Source organism: Gobio gobio (assembly GCF_949357685.1).
Source record: "Gobio gobio genome assembly, chromosome: 22".
NCBI classification, from domain to species: Eukaryota; Metazoa; Chordata; class Actinopteri; order Cypriniformes; family Gobionidae; genus Gobio; species Gobio gobio.
The window spans coordinates 22,719,562-22,740,394 of record NC_137118.1 but is presented as its reverse complement, the minus strand read 5'-3'; the positions used below and the strand labels follow the sequence as shown (position 1 = coordinate 22,740,394).

Here is a 20,833-nt window from a genome sequence, read left to right as displayed (position 1 = left end):
AATGAGAAAAATGGCACATGAACCCTCTTAATTTATCTAGGTATTGGTTAACATTTAATTGAGGTTTTAACATTGAGAAACCTAAATCACACAAGGATTAGCATAATTCTTACATAAAACCTATGGTCAGACATTTGCTATCTCCATCTTTGCGATCTATCTTAGAGTCTCCATATAGTCTAAGACAGCATCCTGATTGAAACTCAAAAAAGTTACTTATTTTGAATTCTCTTCATTGGTAGAAACTCCTCACAGAAGGCCCTCCTTATATTGAAGAGCACATGAGACTCACAATTGATGCCCAGACGTTAGCATGTTGCTAAGCTAACTGCATCACACTCTAACATTGTGTTCACAAGACCTGACATGATAATCAAAGGTATCTCTTCTGTGTTAAGCTGTGTTTTTGCCTTAACCAGCTATGACCACAGCAAACAACACACCATTTTGTCGGTTGTTGGTTTCTGTTTATGCAATGTTGCTCCAGGTAGCCCTGAACACACTGAAATAGCGCTTGTTATGTATATTAAACGTCAGTTAGAACGAGAGAAAACACAAAGAAAAAAACATGCCATTACTGCTTAACTTAATAGCTTTCTAAAAATATACACAAGCTTATGTTTGGAATGTTTTCAAACATCATGATAGAAATATTAATGTGTTTAAAGCTTAATTTTTCATCAGGCACTAATTTGCAGACTCATTAAGCTACACAGTTGCTTCACATTTTTAAGCTGCAATGTAGGCAAAACAGATCTGAGAGAAGTTTGAAAAGGAGAATTTAAAACAAAAAAGGAAGGTAAAAAAAAATGTACCGTGTGGGAGCGTTTTACTGAAATAGTTGGACAAATCAGGTGATGGGTATGTGATATGTAACGGCTGTGAAGCTCTGTATATGACAATTAACAAACAACGCCTATATCCAGACTTTGCTTGAGATGAACGTATTTAATTCCGGGAAGTTGCAGTGACGGAAAAAGAGACAATTTATGTTCGAAGGGAGTAAAGCCTGTGTTTTGGCTATTAAGGAAATTCAATTTGGCCAGAGAAGAACATTTACTTTAGCTAAATGTTTATTTAAAAGCAGCCTGCTTCAGTGTTGCCATATCATCAGGCTTAACACTGAAAATTAGAATAGTTGTAATGTGATGATTGGGTGCATTTGGTTGACGTCCACACATCTCCAATTGACAGCTGCTTCTGTTGCCAGTCATGACTCACTTGATCCACCTACTGGTGCATGTGCAGTCATTCTCCTAAATATTGCTTTTAACTTGACTTTATTTACATACTGTCACGGTTGGTGGCTGTACTAAAGCACACAATGAGGAAGTAAACAAAATAGTCTTTTAATTATAGCTCTAAACAAGGAAAACACGCAGGCGATGACTTGAAGACACAGAATTGAACAACCACTCAACATAAACAACAAACAATACAGGACAAGAAACTGACAGAAACTGAGGGCTTGTACATGGGAAAATAAAGATAATTAACAAGGCACATGTGAATGGGATGAATCAATGACACACATGGGAAAACAGTAACTGAACACACATGAAAACTAAGAGTCTGTACACACGGAGACGCGTTTAGTTGTATATGTAAAATATGTGTATTGTGTCTGCATTTCGTCCAGACGGATCCGGCATTTTGCGAGCCTGAAACCGCTATTTTTTTCAACTGGGTCCCAGAGTGGATAAATCTGAAAAAGAAACACCTTGCACTTTCGTGTGTGCCAATCCATATATTTTGTGAAACGATAACGTCATCACCCCATGTCTCGACCATAGACTGTAAAAAAAAAAAATGGACGTAGTGTCCGTGATGTCACCCACTGGATTCTGAAGAGCAGTTTTGAAGCGTAAAGTAGGGACGAGCTGGCCGTTGCCATCTTGGCAGCGTGCCATCGCGCTAATAGAAAATGGGCAAAGAGGCAGGACGTGGGTGGAGCTGAGGTGACGCGATGACTTACAGACAGCAGATAAATGGCAATCCACCTGTCACTCAAAATGGCCACGCCGTTAATTATGCAGAACTTTAAGGCTTTATATAATGTATAAAGTTATGAAAAAAATCACCCCCCTCACAGTTGTCATGAAGGGCAAAATTAGCCGTATAGACCAAAACCACAATTTGTACCAGGCTTTTAACATGTTTTTTTTCTGTTGTAAAGTTGGGCATTTTAACATGGGGCTCAATGAGATGAATTGCAGTTTAAGTCACTTCCGTATTGGCTTCAAGAGAAACTGAGGGAGGTTGCCACTTGGTCTCTTAGGGTGCATTCCATTCGACAGGGTCCCTACGCACTGTTCACTGCTCCCTACTCCCTGAGCACGGTATATCAGTTGAAGTGGACTTCGCTGACAATAATCACTCATTTGGAACGCCCTGCAACGTCATCAAAGAAAGGCAACGACGGGTGCAGATTATTATATAGCCTAACATAAATTAATATTGTAATTTACTTTACTTTCAAATTGAAAACCATATAATAAGCATACACGTTTACAAAACACACAGTATAGGCTATCTAAAACATATAATCAAAACATTGTCCATTAGTTGTATTAGTTTAATTATAACCTGTATTGACTATGAACAAATTTGAAGCTGCACCTGTCATTCAATATGAAAATACTTTGATTTGGTTAACTATGTATGTAGGCTATTCTTAATGGTCTTTGTAGCGGTCTCATCTCGTGCGCTTTCTTTCCCAAGTGCAGCTGCAAAGTAAACATTCCTGAGGTAAATAAAGTAAAATATAAAACATGACAGCCCTCAGGTGCTTCTCAACACTTTTAATTTGTTTACATATTCATAAAATATAATATACAAATGTAACAGTTATTGCCATAACATTCATAAATTCTCTAGTTTGTATAATAACTATGATTATTCAAATGCATATGTAAACTCCTTAATCGCAGAGCTGTTTAAAAACTCTCCCAACCAACGGCTCTGCACCATCATTAGTTCAGACAGGTGATGCATGCGACGCGCAAAGACATTTGGGTGATTTTCACTCTCTACTTCCTGTGAAGTGATGTATCGATGTTCCCTTCTTCCCTGCGCCGTTCGCAGTACCCTTCGGACTGAACTTGTTCGCTTCCTTTGGATTGGAATCTCACTTAAGATGACGGAATACCCTCTGAAGTCCACTTCGCAGTCCACTTACGGTCGAATGGAACGCACCCTTAGTCTCGTCTTGGTCGTATGCCCCAAGTCTTCTTCTCCATTTTTAGTGTATCTCTGTGGCTGAATTACAGTGCCACATACTGGTCTGGCATGTATACTACATCGTTTTGAGTCAGTTTCAGTGGTTTTGTGTGTACGCAGATATTTCTTGAGACGACGTCGTGTTTACGGAATTGAAAAAAAAAAGATCAGATAGGGAAAGCCCTGGCTTCGAGTGGATGTGGCCTAATACAAAACAAAACATAACCCTGACGCATACAGTAGGTGACCTTGAATGAATCCAAAAGTAATCAGATTACATTACTTTCATATTGTGGTGCTTGGATTATATTGCTGTATTTTCTTACGAAGGAATTTGTAACTGTAACACAATACATTTTAAAGTAATCCTCCCTCGCAACTGATTATAGATGAGGAGATACTTTTTAAGATAAGAATCAGATATATCAAAAATCCTGTTTATGGGGGTGGGGGGTGGGGGGGGACTGTCTGTAACCAAACAGTTGATGGACCCCATTGACTTCCATTGTATTTTTTGGTCAATGAGGTTTGGTTACCCATGTTCTTCAAAATATCTTCTTTTGTGTTCACCAGAAGAAAGAAATTCATACAGGTTTGGAACAACTTGAGGGTGAGTAAATTATGACAGAATTTAAATTTTTGGGTGAACTATCCCTTTACGTTGTTGAAGTGCATTCTGGGATCCTCCGCTGGCAGAGTTTGGTCAACGAGGCATAGAAGATAGCATAATGTTGCTGTTTAAAATGCTGTCTAGGTAGGCAGCTGACTAGATTTCGGAACAGAACTATTAAATAGTAATCGTTTGAATTCTTTTTTGCATGGTTCACATAGGGAACGCAATTGGGTTAGATGCTCGTTTTTGAAGACTCAAAGGCTTTTGGGGCTTTTGGATCTACAATCAGCAATCTGTACTGGCAGGTACATCACAAAATACCAGCGATTATCTTTCCTCCCCGGTTTGTTTGTTTTCAACCATGGCTTCATGCTGCTTTAACCGCTGTCAGAACAGGCGAGATTTGCCAAGTCAACGAAGCGGTTTACAGGAGCTCAGCTAAATCCGGGCTTTGTGCAGGCCTAGGGCACCTCTGGCTCACACTGCTGTCCTTTTTTTCCTGTCTCTTACCAAAGGGTAAAAACTCATTGACGTGATGCTCAACAGAGGAAGCGCTTCACCCACCCTGAAAAGTCACATTCACATGTCCCACCACACTCTCACGCAAAGAGCCAAAATCATAGCAGGGAGTTGTTTTCAACCATTGCTTGTCAGTCATGTTCGGCTCCGCCCCCTGTGGACCCTGGGCGGCAATGAGAGGGATGGCTGGGCGATGGTGATTGGTGGGTAATGAAGGGTTATTGTTTGAAAGTCAGTGGGTCGTACTTGCTCGTTCTCTGTGGTGTAGCATCAGTAAACAGCTGATGAGGAAGTGCTCTGGGAGTTGGGGTTTATGGGTAAATGCATGCCTATAGCACATGCTAACTCACACTGGGAGAATTGAGGGTTTTAGGGGCAGAAAACATTGGTAAATAAGTGTGTCGGGATAGCAGAGGGAAGGATTTAAATGGAGAGAGAGAGAAAATGGACATGGACTCAGTAGGGGATGGTAGAAAAGAGAGTTTGGGTGATTTATAGCATAGAAATTTATATGCTGAAAGGCCTGACAAGTGAACTAGCCACAGAGGTACCGAAAAAAAAAAAAAATTATATGTTTTTTCATATGGTCTGTTAGACACATAATAGCATAGATGTCCAGGCTCCACTTAAAGAGTTCAAGAGTTAGTTCACCCCAAAATGAACATTACTAGCCCTCATGTTGTTGAAGACCCATTAGACTTTTGTTCATCTTTGAAATACATGTGATAGATACTATTTACCACAAGTGAAAAGTGAAGTGACAGTGTTTATTTAGCTGCTGTTTATACTTAGTTGCAAATAGTGGCAGATACTATTTGCACCTTAGTGTATTGCATTTTATAAAACTATGCAATAATATCATATTTAGTGTATATGATTATATTTATTAAAATCATAAATGGACGCTGCCTTATTGGGACATTACTTGATTGGTCTACTCTGCTCGGATTGGTCAGTTGACCCAGGCCGTTGTAAAAGGTCTACTCTGCTCTGATTGGTCAGATGACCCAGTCTGTTGTGATTGGTCTTTTCTACTCTGATTGGTCTGGTCCAGTCTGTTGTGATTGGTCTACTCTGTTCTGATTGGTCAGATGGTCCAGTCTGTTGTGATTGGTCTTTTCTACTCTGATTGGTCAGATGGTCCAGTCTGTTGTGATTGGTCTACTCTTGCTTTCCTTGCTTTCCTACTATTGCTTTCCTGTAGCTCAAACAGTAGAGCATGGCGCTAGCAACGCCAAGGTCATGGGTTCAATTCCCAGGGAAAGCAAGAACTGACAAAATGTAAAAATGTGTACCTTGAATGCAATGTAAGTCGCTTTGGATAAAAGCGTCTGCCAAATGCGTAAATGTAAATGTAAATGTCTACTCTATTCTGATTGGTCAGATGGCCCAGTCTGTTGTGATTGGTCTATTCTACTCTGATTGGTCAGATGACCCAGTCTGTTGTGAATGGTTTACCACTTACAGCGCAAAGTAGACATTCACGTTCACGCCAATGAAGACCATAGGCTGACATATGCAAATGTGTTTACTAACCTAAATAGGTTCAAGCAGGAAGTAAGACTGGAATTACTGATGGCTTGTTTCAGGCAGTTCAGAATCGGGTTATTTTCTTTTAGGAGATGATAACTCTCAGATTTCATTAAAAAAATTGCGATTTGTGTTTATTTGTGAATATGATCAAAATTCTTATGGGTTTAGATTGACATGAGGGTTAGTAAATGACAAAAGAATTTTCATTTTTGAGTGAAGAAACCCTTTGAAGTTCATGCAAAAATGAAAAGTCTGTCATTCTCGCTCTGGTGTCATTCCAGACTTTCTTCCACAAAACACAAGGGTTGTTTAGTAGACTGTTCATGATACTCTTTTCCATTCAATGGAAGCATACCAGAGAACATTGAAACAAAGGATTAACATTCAGGATAAATGATTCAAGTAGTTTCCTTTTTTTTTTTCTTTTCACTAAATGCACCATCTGGTTTTAAGCTTAATCTTAAAGTCAAACCCAGTCTGTTAACCTCCCCTTGACTCATCGGCACTAATTGGATTTATTCCCTCACCCCAGACCTGGGCCAATGTCAGACCCAGGACTAAACTTCTAATACAGTTACAGGTACTCTGTTTTTTTTTTCTTTTTTTTTTTCATTTAACATAAGCAGCATTACAGTGGAACTCCAACAAAAATAAGTTAATTTTCCTATGAACATCTCTTTAAACATCGAAACATGTTGAGCAAATATTCAAAAGCTTGAAGTTTTGAGGATATCTATATACCCTGAGGGGACGTTCAGATGAGGGAAAGAAGAGGCAAATGCATTGTATGATTACAAATATTGAAAACTATTTATCCACTTTTTAAACCTAATAGCGTCTGCTGCCGTTTTTTTTTTTACTTAAATGTGAGGCTTCCAGATATTTTAGCTGTACAGTTAGCTATGCTACTTGATATTGCAAACTGGTATTTGTTATAATATTTTCATTTATTATCCTAATAAAATAAAAAATAAAATAAAAACTACTGCACTGCACTGTTATTTTTTTTAATAGGAAGTCACGCACATGCACAGAAAATAGCTTACTTTCACATACAAATATAAGGTGGACAGGTGAAGGATGTAAAATTTGTAACATTCATCAAATTGTTTAATAAACAAAATAACAAAATATAATAAACGTCCTAAACTCACACTATTGGATGAGCCATTGTTGCTCCAGGAATGTTCAAATTAACAGAACAATGATTTTATAGCACTACAGAGACACAGTTTTCACTCAAAAATAAATACTGCCTTCTATGATACCCTGGGCCAGATTTACTAACAGCTTAACCCTCTTTTGGTGTTAAGAAATTTACTAAAGACATGGAGTGGAAAATTAGAGATAAAAAAGTCGTTTTTTTTCTTACACATTGTATACACATTTGTATGAGTTTCACTTTCAGACAATCTACTGGTATCCGCGCTATTATCCAATGCCCACCGCTCCAACATAAAAAAATAAAATAAAAAAAAAACCTTGCACTTTACTATAGTTGCTGCTACTGCAGGAGGACCGCAGAGAACAGAGAGAACGTGTGCTAGAAGAGAGAGAATTTTCTCCACATTCATTTATTTGAAATGCAGAGGAAGACGTTAAACCAACATATCGATTACCAAACCATGTTATTTTTAATTTTCTGTGACCCTACGCTAATTTGCACTGCTCTTGGTTTTATCACATTGGTCATTATGGAAATAAGCTGCATCTGTGTCTGTGTCAATAAATAAATCACCCACAGATCGTTTCACTTCCACTGGTGCTTTTATAGGATTGTAGACTCTCACTAATATGCCCTGTTTAGTAAATCTGGCCCCTTGTTTTATTTTTTTAACCACATTTTAAAATTGCATTGTATGTACATCCATTATAGAGAAGGCGCTCCCGTAACAGTAAAACCAAGAGTGAAGCCAGAGCAATGTTGTTTATAAACAAACTTGGGTAACACTTTAGAATAATGGTCATTAGTTAACATTAGTTAATGTATTAACTAACATGAACTAACCATGAGAAGTACATTTGTTACTGTATTTGTTCATCTTTGTTAACGTTAGTTAATATAAATCAGCTGTTCATGGTTTGATCATGTTAGTTCACAGTGCATTAACTAATGTTAACAAGATTTGAATAATGTATTAGTAAATGTTGAAATTAACATTAACAAAGATAAATAAATGCTTTATAAGTGCAGTTCATTACTAGTTCATGTTAACTAATGTAGTTAACTAATGTTAACTAATGACCATTATTCTAAAGTGTTACCCAAACTTGTATTTCATTCAGTACTGAACAGGATTGATACAAATAGATCAGTGTAGTTACAAATGTATTATGTTTCTTAATATTTGTGTGAGCACAAATGCTGAGTGTTACAGTGTTAGCGTAGCAACATGCTAACCCAAATTCTGTTGTAATTAATTAATAAATGTTGTAATTAGAGTTGAGTCCTCATGGTTTGTACTATTTGTATATTCCAAATCAGTCACTTAAGAGGTTTCATTTCAAATTGGATGTTGTCTTAATTAGGTTTTTTTCCCATAAATTACTCACCCTCAAGCCATCCTAGGTGTATATGACTTTCTTCTTTCAGCCAAATACAATCTGAGTTATATTAAAAATATCCTGGCTCCTCCAAGCTTTATAATAGAAGTGAATAGTAAGTAGCATCCATCCATCACAAAAGTAATCCATACGGCTCTAGGGGGTTAATAAAGGCCTTCTGAAGTGAACGCAAAGCGTTTTTGTTGGAAAAAATATAAATTTTTATAACTTTATGAACTATAATCACTGGCTTTTGGTAACGGTCGTATACGCAAGTCGAGTTCCGGCGGAAGAGTGACCCCTGACCCAACACATGATGCATCACGAACGAGCAAAACAAAACACCGGTCATGAACTAGAACTCTAAAACGAGAAGTTTTAAAGAGAAAAGTTGAAGTAGCTTGAGTTTGTTGCCCAGCCCTATTTGTTTGAACCTCGAAAGGCGTTTATTCTCACCTAGGGCTTACGGCCGTTATCGGAAGCCAGTGATTATAGTTTATGAAGTTAAATATTTGATATTTTTCTTACAAAAACACATCGCTTCACCTTGGAAGGCTGTATGTATCACTTTTATGATTGATGGATGCTCTTTTTTGGGCTTCAAAATCTAAGATACCATTCACTCCCATTATAAATCTTGGAAGAGCCAGGATATTTTTTAATATAACTCTTATTGTCTTTGTCTGAAAGAAGAAGGTCATATACACCTAGGATGGCTTAAGGGTGAGAATTTTTTTTTCCTTTTTGGGCAAACTAATCCCTTAAAAGGCAGCAGGGCATCTCTAGGATTTGGCAACATTGTGTTAAAAGTACGAAGACTCTAAGTACATTTTATTTTATTTTATTTTGATTCAAACATTTAAATCATATTAAGGAATTGATTTTCAGATTTATACTGCATTTAACAAATAAAGGGTTTAGGGATTGTCAGATGGAAACAGGCACTACTAGGGCCACCAAATATGACAGGCCAGGTGTGCCATTTCAATCTTTGGCTTGGTATGATTCATGTTATCACTACACAGCTGTGACACGTGCAATCTCCTTTTTCGATGTGTTTTTGTAATGAAGGTCTTTTGGAATTGTCTATTCATCTTCATGCATGTGTCAAAAATGGTGTCGTCCCGGGGTGCCTGGTAGCTATTAGTAATGCATTTTCATATGAGAGCTTGAAACGAATATCCAAACGCCCTTGGTTGTCTGCGTGATCCAAATTCACACAGGCCCATTTTCATTTCAAATGGTGGCTTTCCCTAAATTGCAGCTTTGCCAATGTAATTTACCAGATCATGGCCACAGTGACTCATATTGGAGAAATCTGTAACACACACTTTTCTGTAGCATTGTGGTTCTGATGCATCACCGAAGGCTCTATAGCTGAATATGATCACCTCTGCTCGAGTAATATTCAGATGGTAATATGTGCGTTTGGCTGACTGGAATGAAATTAAAATGTTCCATTAGTTGAGTATTACAGTGTTAGCTTAGCAACATGCTAACCCAAATTCTGTTGGAATTAAGAGTCTCCATGGTAGTTGTGCTATTTTTTATATTCCAAATCAGTCACTTAAGAGGTTTCATTTCAGTTAGGATGTTGGCAGATTATCAAAAGCAAGAGAGAGAAAAAGGAAGAGTAGTAATGGCACTGTGAAACTGTGATTTATTTTCCAGCTTGTGCTTAGACTTTGAAATTGGATACAGCTCGTGTCAGAATTTTATGTTGGATACAAAACAGTGTATATAAATGATTTCATGACAATATTCTGTTAGTGGGACACATTGAATGAAAGAAGTGATGCATATCTTTCTTAGCTGCAGAATTGGTGAGTATGTGCCTTGAATAAATATTCATTGAATGGTTCGTAATACCAATGAATTATTGAATGTGCTTTGCCATAGTACAGATACTGATTTCCTAGCTAAAACCTTGTTAACATTTATCTATAACTGAAGAATATTCTGTGCAGCATGTTCTGTAATACTGGATATTTTGACAAACAGAGTCTACCTCATTCCTCCGTGAAGCTTCACTCTAAGGGCCCTATTTTAACGATCTGAAACGCAAGTGTCAAAGCGCGAAGCGCAAGTAACTTTGTGGGCGGGTCTCGGCGCTGTTGCTATTTTCCCGGCGGGATAAATGGCTCTTGCGCCCGGCGCAAATCTAAAATGGGTTGGTCTGAAGTAGCTTCATTATTCATAGGTGTGGTTTGGGCGTAACGTGAATAAACCAATCCGAGCGTCATCCAACATTCCCTGTAAAAGCAGGTGCGCAAGTTCCATTATGGATTGCTATTATTATGGCGTATTTACCAGGCGCACCCCAGGAGCGGTTCACAGCCGAGGAGACTGATGTTCTTGTAAGAGCAGTGAAAGACAGAGAAGTGAAGTTGTAATGTTGTACATTATGGTAAAGGTGATTTCACAGTCTTTTTTTTTTTCAGTCTTTCAGTTTTTTCAGTTTTTCAGTCGATTTTTTTTCCTGGTTCTTGACGGACAAAGATGTCCTTATATACATATATGTCTTGCCACTATTGGGCAAACAGGTCTTATCCTTAATTATTACAATTAGCCTGAATCATTTGTAAGCTAGATTTATGCCTATTTTTTCACATCTTCGTGGCACATTTCCGTCATCTAATGTGTTAATATTTTTTTAGTGTAACAATTTATGATTTGCAAAAATAACTGTTGCATCTGTGTAGATTACATGAGCAAAGTGTTTGCGCGTTGTGCACGCTATACATTATGGTCAAGCATGCGCCCTTAAAATAGCATAATGAACAACGCGCAACGCGCCACTGACTTTAGACTAGGTTTTTTCTGGTCAGTGGCGCAATTGTTTAATGGAACAGCAAAATAGCACCAGGGATTGTTTGCGCCGGAACACGCCTCCTTTTTTGCGCTGAACCGCCCAGGGAGCGCAAGTTCATTCACTAGTTTAGCGCCGTGCTTCTGTGGAGGGAAAAGCGCGCTTTGCGCGGGTGCAAAATAGGAATGACACATGCGTCGGTGTACAAAGTCAATTGCGCTGGGTGCAAGATAGGGCCCAAAATGCGTGTGCAAAAAGTGTGCTTGATTGAAATTAGTGTGCACTTGTAGTGTACTTCAAATCTAAAAAGTCGTTTTTTTTTATTGTTCATGCAGATAATATAATATTAATGTATTAAAAGTAGGGTTGGGTACCGAAACCCGGTGCCAATATGGCACTGGTACTTATATAAACGGTATGTACCGGACCGAATCAGAACGCAAATTTCGGTTCCTAATTTCGGTGCCAAAATTCAAACGACAGATCCGATTCTGAGGCGCAAACTAACATGGCGCCGCCCATTGCGCTTTATAGATCAACTAACACCCATTCACTCACACATTTGAACATCAGATAGTTTGACACAGTTAAGAAGTTTGTGAATATTTTGAATAAAAAGAAAAAACTAAATAAACCCGATACAGCTGAGCTGTCAGCGCTATTGCGGCTGCTGTGTTTCATGTGAGCAACATAACGCGTCGCCATGGAAACATTAAGGCGATGCGTTCTAAAATATTTAGCCAGAGAATATGATCATATTTCAAAATAAAGCTGAAGCTTGAAGCTGGTTTGTAGCATACCAAGAATACAGACTACTGCTGTTATTACTGTAACTGTTATTTAGAGTTAAATTAGGCCTATTGTAGTTGGGTTAGGTGGCTTAGGTTTTACTGTTAATTTGTAAATAAGTCAATAATAATTAGTTAATAAGTAAATTGTGTTTTGTATTTATTTATGTTCATACATTTAAGTATACATTAAACTTTTAATAAATGGTTCAATTTAAATAAAAAATAAATAAATAAAAAGCCATTTAATGTCATCCACCTCGTTTTTTGGCCTTTTTTTTTTAAAAGTATCGGTTCAGGCACAGTTTAGGCACCGGTACCGTTTTAAAAGTATCGGTTTGGCACTGGAATCGAAAAAAACCCAAACGATACTCAACCCTAATTAAAAGCCACTTAAGTGTGCTTAAAGAGTGTACACTTTGCTGACTGAGTACTGAGTAAAAATAATTAACAACTTGTACTTACTTTTGGATTAGGGTTTGGCATAGGGTTAGTATTTATGTAATTATATAGTTATTACTACAGTAACTACATGGAACATATGTCAATGACACTAAAATAGAGCATTACCCTTTTTCTTAATTCAATTAACTTTTTCCCTGCCATTGACGGAAATATTAAGTGAAACACAAGCGAAAAAGAAGCAGGAACAAACAATATCATATGTAAACAGAAATAACCCGATCATCAACATTAATAAAAAGCATATGAATCAAAACTGCCTAATGTTACTGAATGAAATGTCGACCCAGGACAAGCTATAGGACTGTGGGTGTTTTAGGGGTGTTGATGGACTTGATCTGCTCCATTTGTGTTTTGATCATCATTCTGAATCCCATCTGGATGTAGTCTTTGATTTTCTCAGCTTTTTATTCAAAATGTTGCTTTTTTATGAAACTTACCCATATTCAAGTGTTGATAAAAAATGAATGCACGAAGCTAGAATAAAACTTTTTATTTTTTACAAACAGGTGCTCTGTTCCTTATGTTGATATGTTCAGATATACATACAACAAAAAAACTCTGGGAGCCATGAATGGCTTGTTCAAAAATGCTGGCAGTGAAAAATACTTTTTTCTTTTTTAAAGAGTTTTAAAAAGTGCTCTGTCATGAAGAGGCAAAAAATCAGCATAAGCTAGAATAGAGGATTTTTTTTTTTTTTTTTTAAAGATGAGGTTAAGTGCTCACGGAAGAGATGTGTTTTCAGATGTCTTTTGAATGTTGTCAGATTCTGCATTCCGGATGGAGGTGGGAAGATCGTTCCACCAGCAAAGAACAGTGAATGAAAATGTTCTAGAAAGGGATTCCATGCCTCTCTGTAGTGGTACCATTTTTAATGTGTTGATTAACATAAAGCACATGTAAAGCAATTGATTCTAATTTTATCTGTAGTGTTATTAGATATTACATTAAAGTTAATAGATTTTAAATGTACTAAATTACAAATGTGTAATTATTTAATGTATTTAAATTCATTACATACATGTTTCAATAATAATGACATTAAATGTTTTAGTTTACCATAAATGCTTGTCAGTACGTACAGCAGCACACTACACACTATAATCGTAATTCAAAGACAATATATCAGTAATTATGAAATATACTGTATATAAAGATGTACCACTTAAGTGGGTCAAAAAGCCCTCTAAAGTTCTGCTAATTGAATATTTTAACTATACTTCATACTGTATACTAAATGTCCAAAAACATTACATTCAGTTTACACTTATGTATATATTTTTATATTATTTCCATAATAAGTACTCTTTCTAAAAGTATGCTGGAATTTACTTCTTTTTCCACAAGGGCATACTGCCAAAAGTATAGTTTTTCAATAGGATAATATTTCAAACTCAGTCTATAACTAGAATGAGATAAAGGCCCTATGCATCATGTATTTAATAGATTTTGAAGCAGTTATGTCTTTGAAATTAATAACAAATTACTGCCAACACAGAACTTCATAATTTGTGCTCCTTCTAACAGTAAGTCCTACTAAAAGAGCTGGTGTCTGAACTGCGAGACTCAACTATTAGCACACGCTGTATGACTCCCAGTGGTCCAGACTTCAGTTCTTCTACAGTCCACACAACTCACAATCGCTCACATTCAGAGAGTGTCAGGCAGAGGTAATATGAGGCCTCGGGAGGGTCTCTCTGGTCATTGACTGCGCTTTTGAAGAGCGCTGAAGGGCCGCTCGGGCCCTCAGGGTGCATTTCGAGGTCTTGCTTTGTTAACTGCCATGTTACAAGCCTCCTGACTGCGTAGATTATAGCTGGCAGATTGTTTTTCCAATCTCTCTGCCACCTGATGTATTGTTATTGAGCATCTCTATGGACAGCAAAACATACAGACGTATATTTTGTTAGATGTGGCGGTTGTGTTGTGTGAATGGATGCCACAATGTTCTTCAGAGGTTCTCGTACAGTATTGTGTTACATTCCCTAATGTACTCTTAAATATAAGTCCTCAGTACAGTGTTTAATAAAATTGATTAACTTCACTGGCAGAATGTAAATTGTTGTTTTTCTTACTCTACTATGCCTGGCTAATTTAGAAATGTCTTTTATAGATTTTATTGTTTTACCCTTGTCCAGAGCCAGACATTTGCTGAAAATCCATTATAGAAATATGAATCATTACATATAAAGTCAACAAATAATAATAAATAGCAATAAAGATTTGATAATGTTTTGATAGTTTCTTATGATCAGCCAGGCTGCAGTAATTTGACCAAGAATTGTCTAATTTTCTACTTTAATGTTTTAAAATAATTCAAGAGTTTATTTATATTTTTTAAAGCAATTTATTCCTTAAGCTGAATTATCAGCATCAATACTCCAGTCTTCAGTGTCACATGATCCTCCAGAAATCATTCTAATATGATGATTTGGTGCTCAAGAAACTTTTCTGATTATTATTATCAATGTTGAAAATCAACCGTTTTCTTTAAGGATTCTTTGATGAATTTATATGAAATAGAAATAAAGGTAATGTAGTGTACAGTAATATTTATTTTTGAGGAAATATTTATATACATTTGTACTTCATTTTTGTCTTGTTCATTTTGTCATGTTGCCACTATAATAAACTTCAAAAGTTAGTCTATATAATTTCATACGTGTGTGAAGCGATGTGTAAAGAAAAGGGAAAGATCATGTGATATGTGAAGTAAACAAAGAAAAATCAACATGTGAACAGACTATTTGATTTTGTCAAATTATGAGGAAGGTTTTGTGTATTTATGATACATAAAATGCTAGCTATCAGACATTATCTTAAACACAAACGTCATTTCCATCACAGAATCACAGGACACAAGGTACACAATTTGTGATAGAAATGATAATGGTTCATGACAGTTCGCAAAAAAGATGAGAAAAATTCCCTGTGAACCACCAGATAAATTAAATAAACAAGTGAGGGTGTAAAAGTGAATGTTAAGGATTAGTTTACTTGAAGAAACACCCTTAAAATCCAGTTAAACTTTTATTGCATCAGCCACTGCATATTTTTAATATAATTCCCAGACTGCACTTGACCCAAATGTCCATGAAGTCCACTAGAGCGCAGGGTGTACAATTTGTCCTTTCATGATTCAGAGGAGGCGAGCGCACCCTTTCCGGGCATAATTCACCCTCAGTGCACCCTTCTGCCAAACACGAACATTATGTCACCCAAATGTAGACCTGCATTTGGGATGAGGCCACTCCGAATCCACACTTTTGTGATGTAATGCGCTTTTACTGTCATGTAGAAGTCTGTTCCAGAATTCACCTCAGTGCCGGAAAGTGACCTTTTTACTGTCAGCAGGACACTCAGCACACTTTTTATTACCTTTTGTTCCTATCACATATTTTAGTGATCATAATAAATTAGGTCGAAAGCTTAAATATTTAAAAAAACATTTTGAATTCGGACATTGCATTACCATGGAAAACCCTTTTAGTGGGCTCCTCCCCCTAGTAGGAGGTCTCATGTTTCAAATTTGACAGAATTTACTACAGTATTTTATATATATATTTTTCTAATCTTGACAAAACACATCGTTGGAATGGTCTGAGACTCAGGGTTCCATAATTTCCATTAATTATTCCATATTTTTTGTGATAAAAGTGATATTGCTAAAGAAATGTATTCATTTGTGAGAATGCAATTTGTTGCATGTTCTTTTGAATGTGGATTTCACACAGTGGCTATTTTTGGTATAATGCCTAAACAATATAAACATTTTTTTGTGATATCAACTTCAAATTTGGAACACAACTTGGTTAGACATGTGGCTTTGATTTTATAACAATTTAGAGTATAAACTTTGGGTTTTGGATTTTACGTTGCCCTTAAAACAACTCAATTATACATTTAAGTACTGAGTAATATTAATTAACCACATTTATTTAATATCGAGTTGGTTCAGGGTTAGTTGCATGTAATTATTATTAATTTACTGTTATTACTAGAGTAAGTTCATGGGTAACACTTTATTTTGATAGTCCCTTTTGAATATTCTTTTGACTATAAGTAACTTTGCAACTACATGTCAACTAACTCTCATTAGAAATTATTAGTGGTGCTCCTCAACAGACATTCTGCTGACTATAAGTAACTTTGCAACTACATGTCAACTTATTCTAACCCTAACCCTACCAGTATACTAATACTCTACTAACACTCTAACAAGAGTTAATAGACATGTAGGTGCAACAGTATACTTAAGGCTTTACAGTAAACTTAAACTTCTGTAACTTTTTTACACTGTTTCAAAGCCTTCACGAAATACAACCACTTAAGTTTGAATAGTCTATGCTCAAAAAGTGGAGTGACAGTTAACAGGTTATTCTGCTTTTTCTCTCCTTGTGTTTTAGTGGGAAGAAATCGGAGAGGTGGACGAGAACTATGCACCCATCCACACATACCAGGTGTGTAAGGTGATGGAGCACAACCAGAACAACTGGTTGCAGACAAACTGGATAATAAACCAAGGTGCTCAGCGAGTGTTCCTGGAGCTCAAGTTCACTCTACGGGACTGCAACAGTCTCCCTGGAGGACTGGGCACATGCAAGGAGACTTTCAATGTCTACTATTATGAAACCAACGACGAGGAGAGAAGGAATATTCGGGAAAGCCAATATACGAAGATCGACACTATCGCGGCTGACGAGAGCTTCACAGAGCTTGATCTCGGAGACAGGGTCATGAAGCTAAACACGGAAGTTAGGGATGTGGGACCGCTGACCAAGAAAGGCTTCTACCTGGCTTTCCAAGACCTGGGCGCGTGTATCGCGCTCGTGTCCGTCCGTGTCTTCTACAAAAAGTGTCCTTTTGTTGTCAAGAATTTGGCCCTCTTCCCGGACACTATAACCGGGGCAGATTCCTCGCAGCTTCTTGAGGTGTCAGGGACCTGCGTCAACAATTCGGTGGCTGATGAACTTCCCAGAATGCATTGCAGTGCGGAGGGGGAGTGGCTGGTGCCCATTGGGAGGTGCATGTGCCAGGCGGGCCATGAGGAAGTTAATGGCTCCTGTCAAGGTTGGTGAACATCTTCATTATTATGCAAATGCGAGTGCTGCCGATGCCACACATGTGTGACATATTCCCCTTGAACTGCATCTCTGAATGTCACAGGCGCTGATGAGAACCTGACCTCTTTGTATTGCGTGGGTAGACTGTGACATTCATTTCACAATCTAGTGATTTTACGGTTTTAATTTCACATGTATTATGCCAGCCGGAGTTTATATTTAAGATGTTCATAATGGTGGCGTGTATATTTAAGATACTACAGGTATTTAAGATACTTTCTCAGAATAGTTAGAAGGATTTACGTGACTCAGTGGTGAGAGGCGTTGTTAATCATGCAAGTAATGGTAGAAGTGGGTTGGTGGAGAAACAGCTGTCAGAAGGTATATGAATGACAGACAAATGATTCATTGATATGAACAAGAAAATGAATGTAACTTGATAGCAGCCCACTTCATGCCGGATACTGTTGTCTCTATGTATATACTGTATATATATATATAAATATATATATATATATATATATATATATATATATATATATATATATATATATATATATATATATATATATATATATATATATATATATATATATATATATATATATATATATATATATATATACATATATATAAATTTTTTTTTTTAATACACCATTTACTTACAGTGCCCTCCACTAATATTGGCACCCTTAGTAAGTAGGAGCAAAGAGGGCTGCAAAAATAAATGACGTTTCATTAACAAAGTTTGGGAGGAGCACGTTCAAATGATCTATCCAATCATTATGTCATTCCAACAAGCTGTCAGCAATCAGTAATCAACATGTCTACCCAATCAGCACAAGTGGAAGACTATATAAAACCCAGTCAACTCACCAATGTTCCTTGACAGGTTTTCAGCATCCCTCCACCACCCCGTCTTCCTCACACTCACCTGATTACTTTCTTAACCAGAGATACGGGGGAAGTCTCCTCTTCTCGGACAGCACGCCAAATACGCATACCCTTTATTCTATCTGACTTATTTGTAAGTGTGAACTCGTGAAATCTGCATTGTTTATCCTTTTGATCGTTCTTTTTTTTTTAAATCACAAAATTCGAACCTTTCATTGAAGTAAAACAATTGAAAGTGGGGGAAACTCACATTATGAAATAAATGTTTTTCTCAAGTTCACGTTGGCCACCATTATTGGCACCCAAATTCCAATTTCCACAGAGCTCTGTGTTTTCTTCCATAATGCCTGATGATTTTGGAGAACGCCTGACAAGAGATTAGAGACCATTCCTCCATATAGAATCTCTCTAGATCCTTCAGATTCCCAGCTCCATGTTGGTGCTACAGTTCACCCCACTTATTTTCTATAGGGTTTAGGTCAGGAATTGGAATGGCCATGGCAGAAGCTTCATTTTGTGCTCATTGAAACTATTTTGTGTTGTGCGTTTGTTTTGGATCATTGTCCTGGTGGAAGATCTAATCATAGACCATTATAAGATTTCTAGCTGAGGCCATCAAATTTAGATTTTTTTTAATCTGTTGGTATTTGCTATAATCCATGATACCATGTATCTGAAAAAGATGTCCAGGACCTCCAGCTAACAAAAAAAAAAAAGGCCCACAACATTCAGCAGTATTTTTAACCATTGGAATGAGGTACTTTTTATCCCTGTTTGCACCAAACCCATCTGGTGGTTTGCTGCCAAAAAGCTTTTTGTTTTTAGTTTCATCTGACCATAGAACCAGGTCCCTTTTGAAGCTCCAGCCGTGTCAGACAACTAAAAATGTTGGAGTTTGTTTTTGGATGAGTGAGGAAGGATGGTTTTTCTTGAAACCCTCCCAAACAAATGAATGAATAAGGGAATTTGGTCTTTGTGTTTCCTCATATTTATACTCCTGTGAAACAGGAAGTCATGGCTGGACAATTTCATGCTCCTAGTCACCCTAGGAAGTAAATATGACTGGGAATATACTTCAGAGATATTATACTCATAACAATTTCCAGGGGTGCCAATAATTGTGGCCAACATGCATTGGAGGAAAACATGTATTTTATAATGTGCGTTTCCCCCCCACTTTAAATTGTTTACTTCAATATAAAAGGTTAGAACTTTTGAAAGATAAAAAGGATAAACAATGCAGATTTATTTTCACAGCGTTCTTTTCTCATATTTACAAAGGGAGCCAATATTAGTGGAGAGCACTCTATACTGCAACAAACAACTGCAACTTGAGACAATTTGAAACTTATGTGAAGTTTGAGCACAATGTTTGTGCCTCTCAAATATCAACTTTTCAAAGGAAATGTCTTCAAATTTGACAGGAAAGTTTTCTCTCAGTTGTAGGTGGGCTCACTGTGTTCCAGGAAACAGCGTAATCAACTCATAATGGATCAGTCTGTATCAGTGTCTTAGAAAACATTTCCTCTCTTTAACTATATAAATAATTGCCATTGTTTGAGTAAAAGTGAAATCGTCACCATGCTGAAATGGCAAGGAAACTCAAATTTGGAAGGTCATGTACTGTACAGTGCTTCATTTGGAAAGCTTTGTGCTCTAATTTAGGCATAATTCCTGTATATAAACAGCTAATCCACAAAAAAATTATAAATTCAAAAAGTTACATTTGGGGAAAAACTTTTTAAAAATAATAAACTCAACTAAAGGAATAGTTCACCAAATATTTTTAAATTTTCCCATAATTTGCTCACCTTTAGGCCATCCTAAGAACATGACTTTCTTCTTTCAGCCGAACACAATCAGAGTTATATTAAATGTCATCCTGGCTCTTCCCAGCTCATACATTGGGTCTGAGGTCACCCTTCCGCTGGAACTTGACTCTATCGTGATTGCATGTGCGAGTTTTGGTGGAAGCCAGTGATCATAGTTAATAAAGTTTTAAAAATTGATATTTTTCTTACAAAAACCCATCGCTTCGCTTCAGAAGGCATTTTTTAACCCACTGGAGCCGTATGGATTATTTTAATGATGGATGGATGCGCTTTTTGGAGCTTCAAAAACTTCAATTCAATTGAAAAGCTGGGAAGAGCCTGGATATTATTTATTATAACTCTGATTGTGTATCTTTCTAATGATATCTCCAGTGTCTTTACAAAAGAGTGGCCAGTGAATTATATAATGCCAGTAAGACTTCATAAATATAATAATAACAAGTGAAATGTACATACACTTTCTGCATTTACAAAAAACAAAAAAACAAAAAAAACAAAAAAAAAACAGCCAATTGATTTAACAGTCTATCACTTGTAGCCAGTAATTTTTCTCTCTC

At 36.9% G+C, this 20,833-nt stretch overlaps 1 protein-coding gene across 1 annotated transcript in view; it reads left to right on the top strand.

Annotated features, from left to right (window-relative positions):
* The window catches only part of epha5 (EPH receptor A5), a 106,259-nt gene that overhangs the window by 12,490 nt on the left and 72,936 nt on the right, over nucleotides 1-20,833 (top strand). Inside the window, exon 3 of the mRNA XM_079804515.1 lies at nucleotides 16,894-17,557. Within this exon, the coding sequence (XP_079660641.1) occupies nucleotides 16,894-17,557 (664 nt within the window). The remainder of the gene's footprint in view (nucleotides 1-16,893; nucleotides 17,558-20,833) is intronic.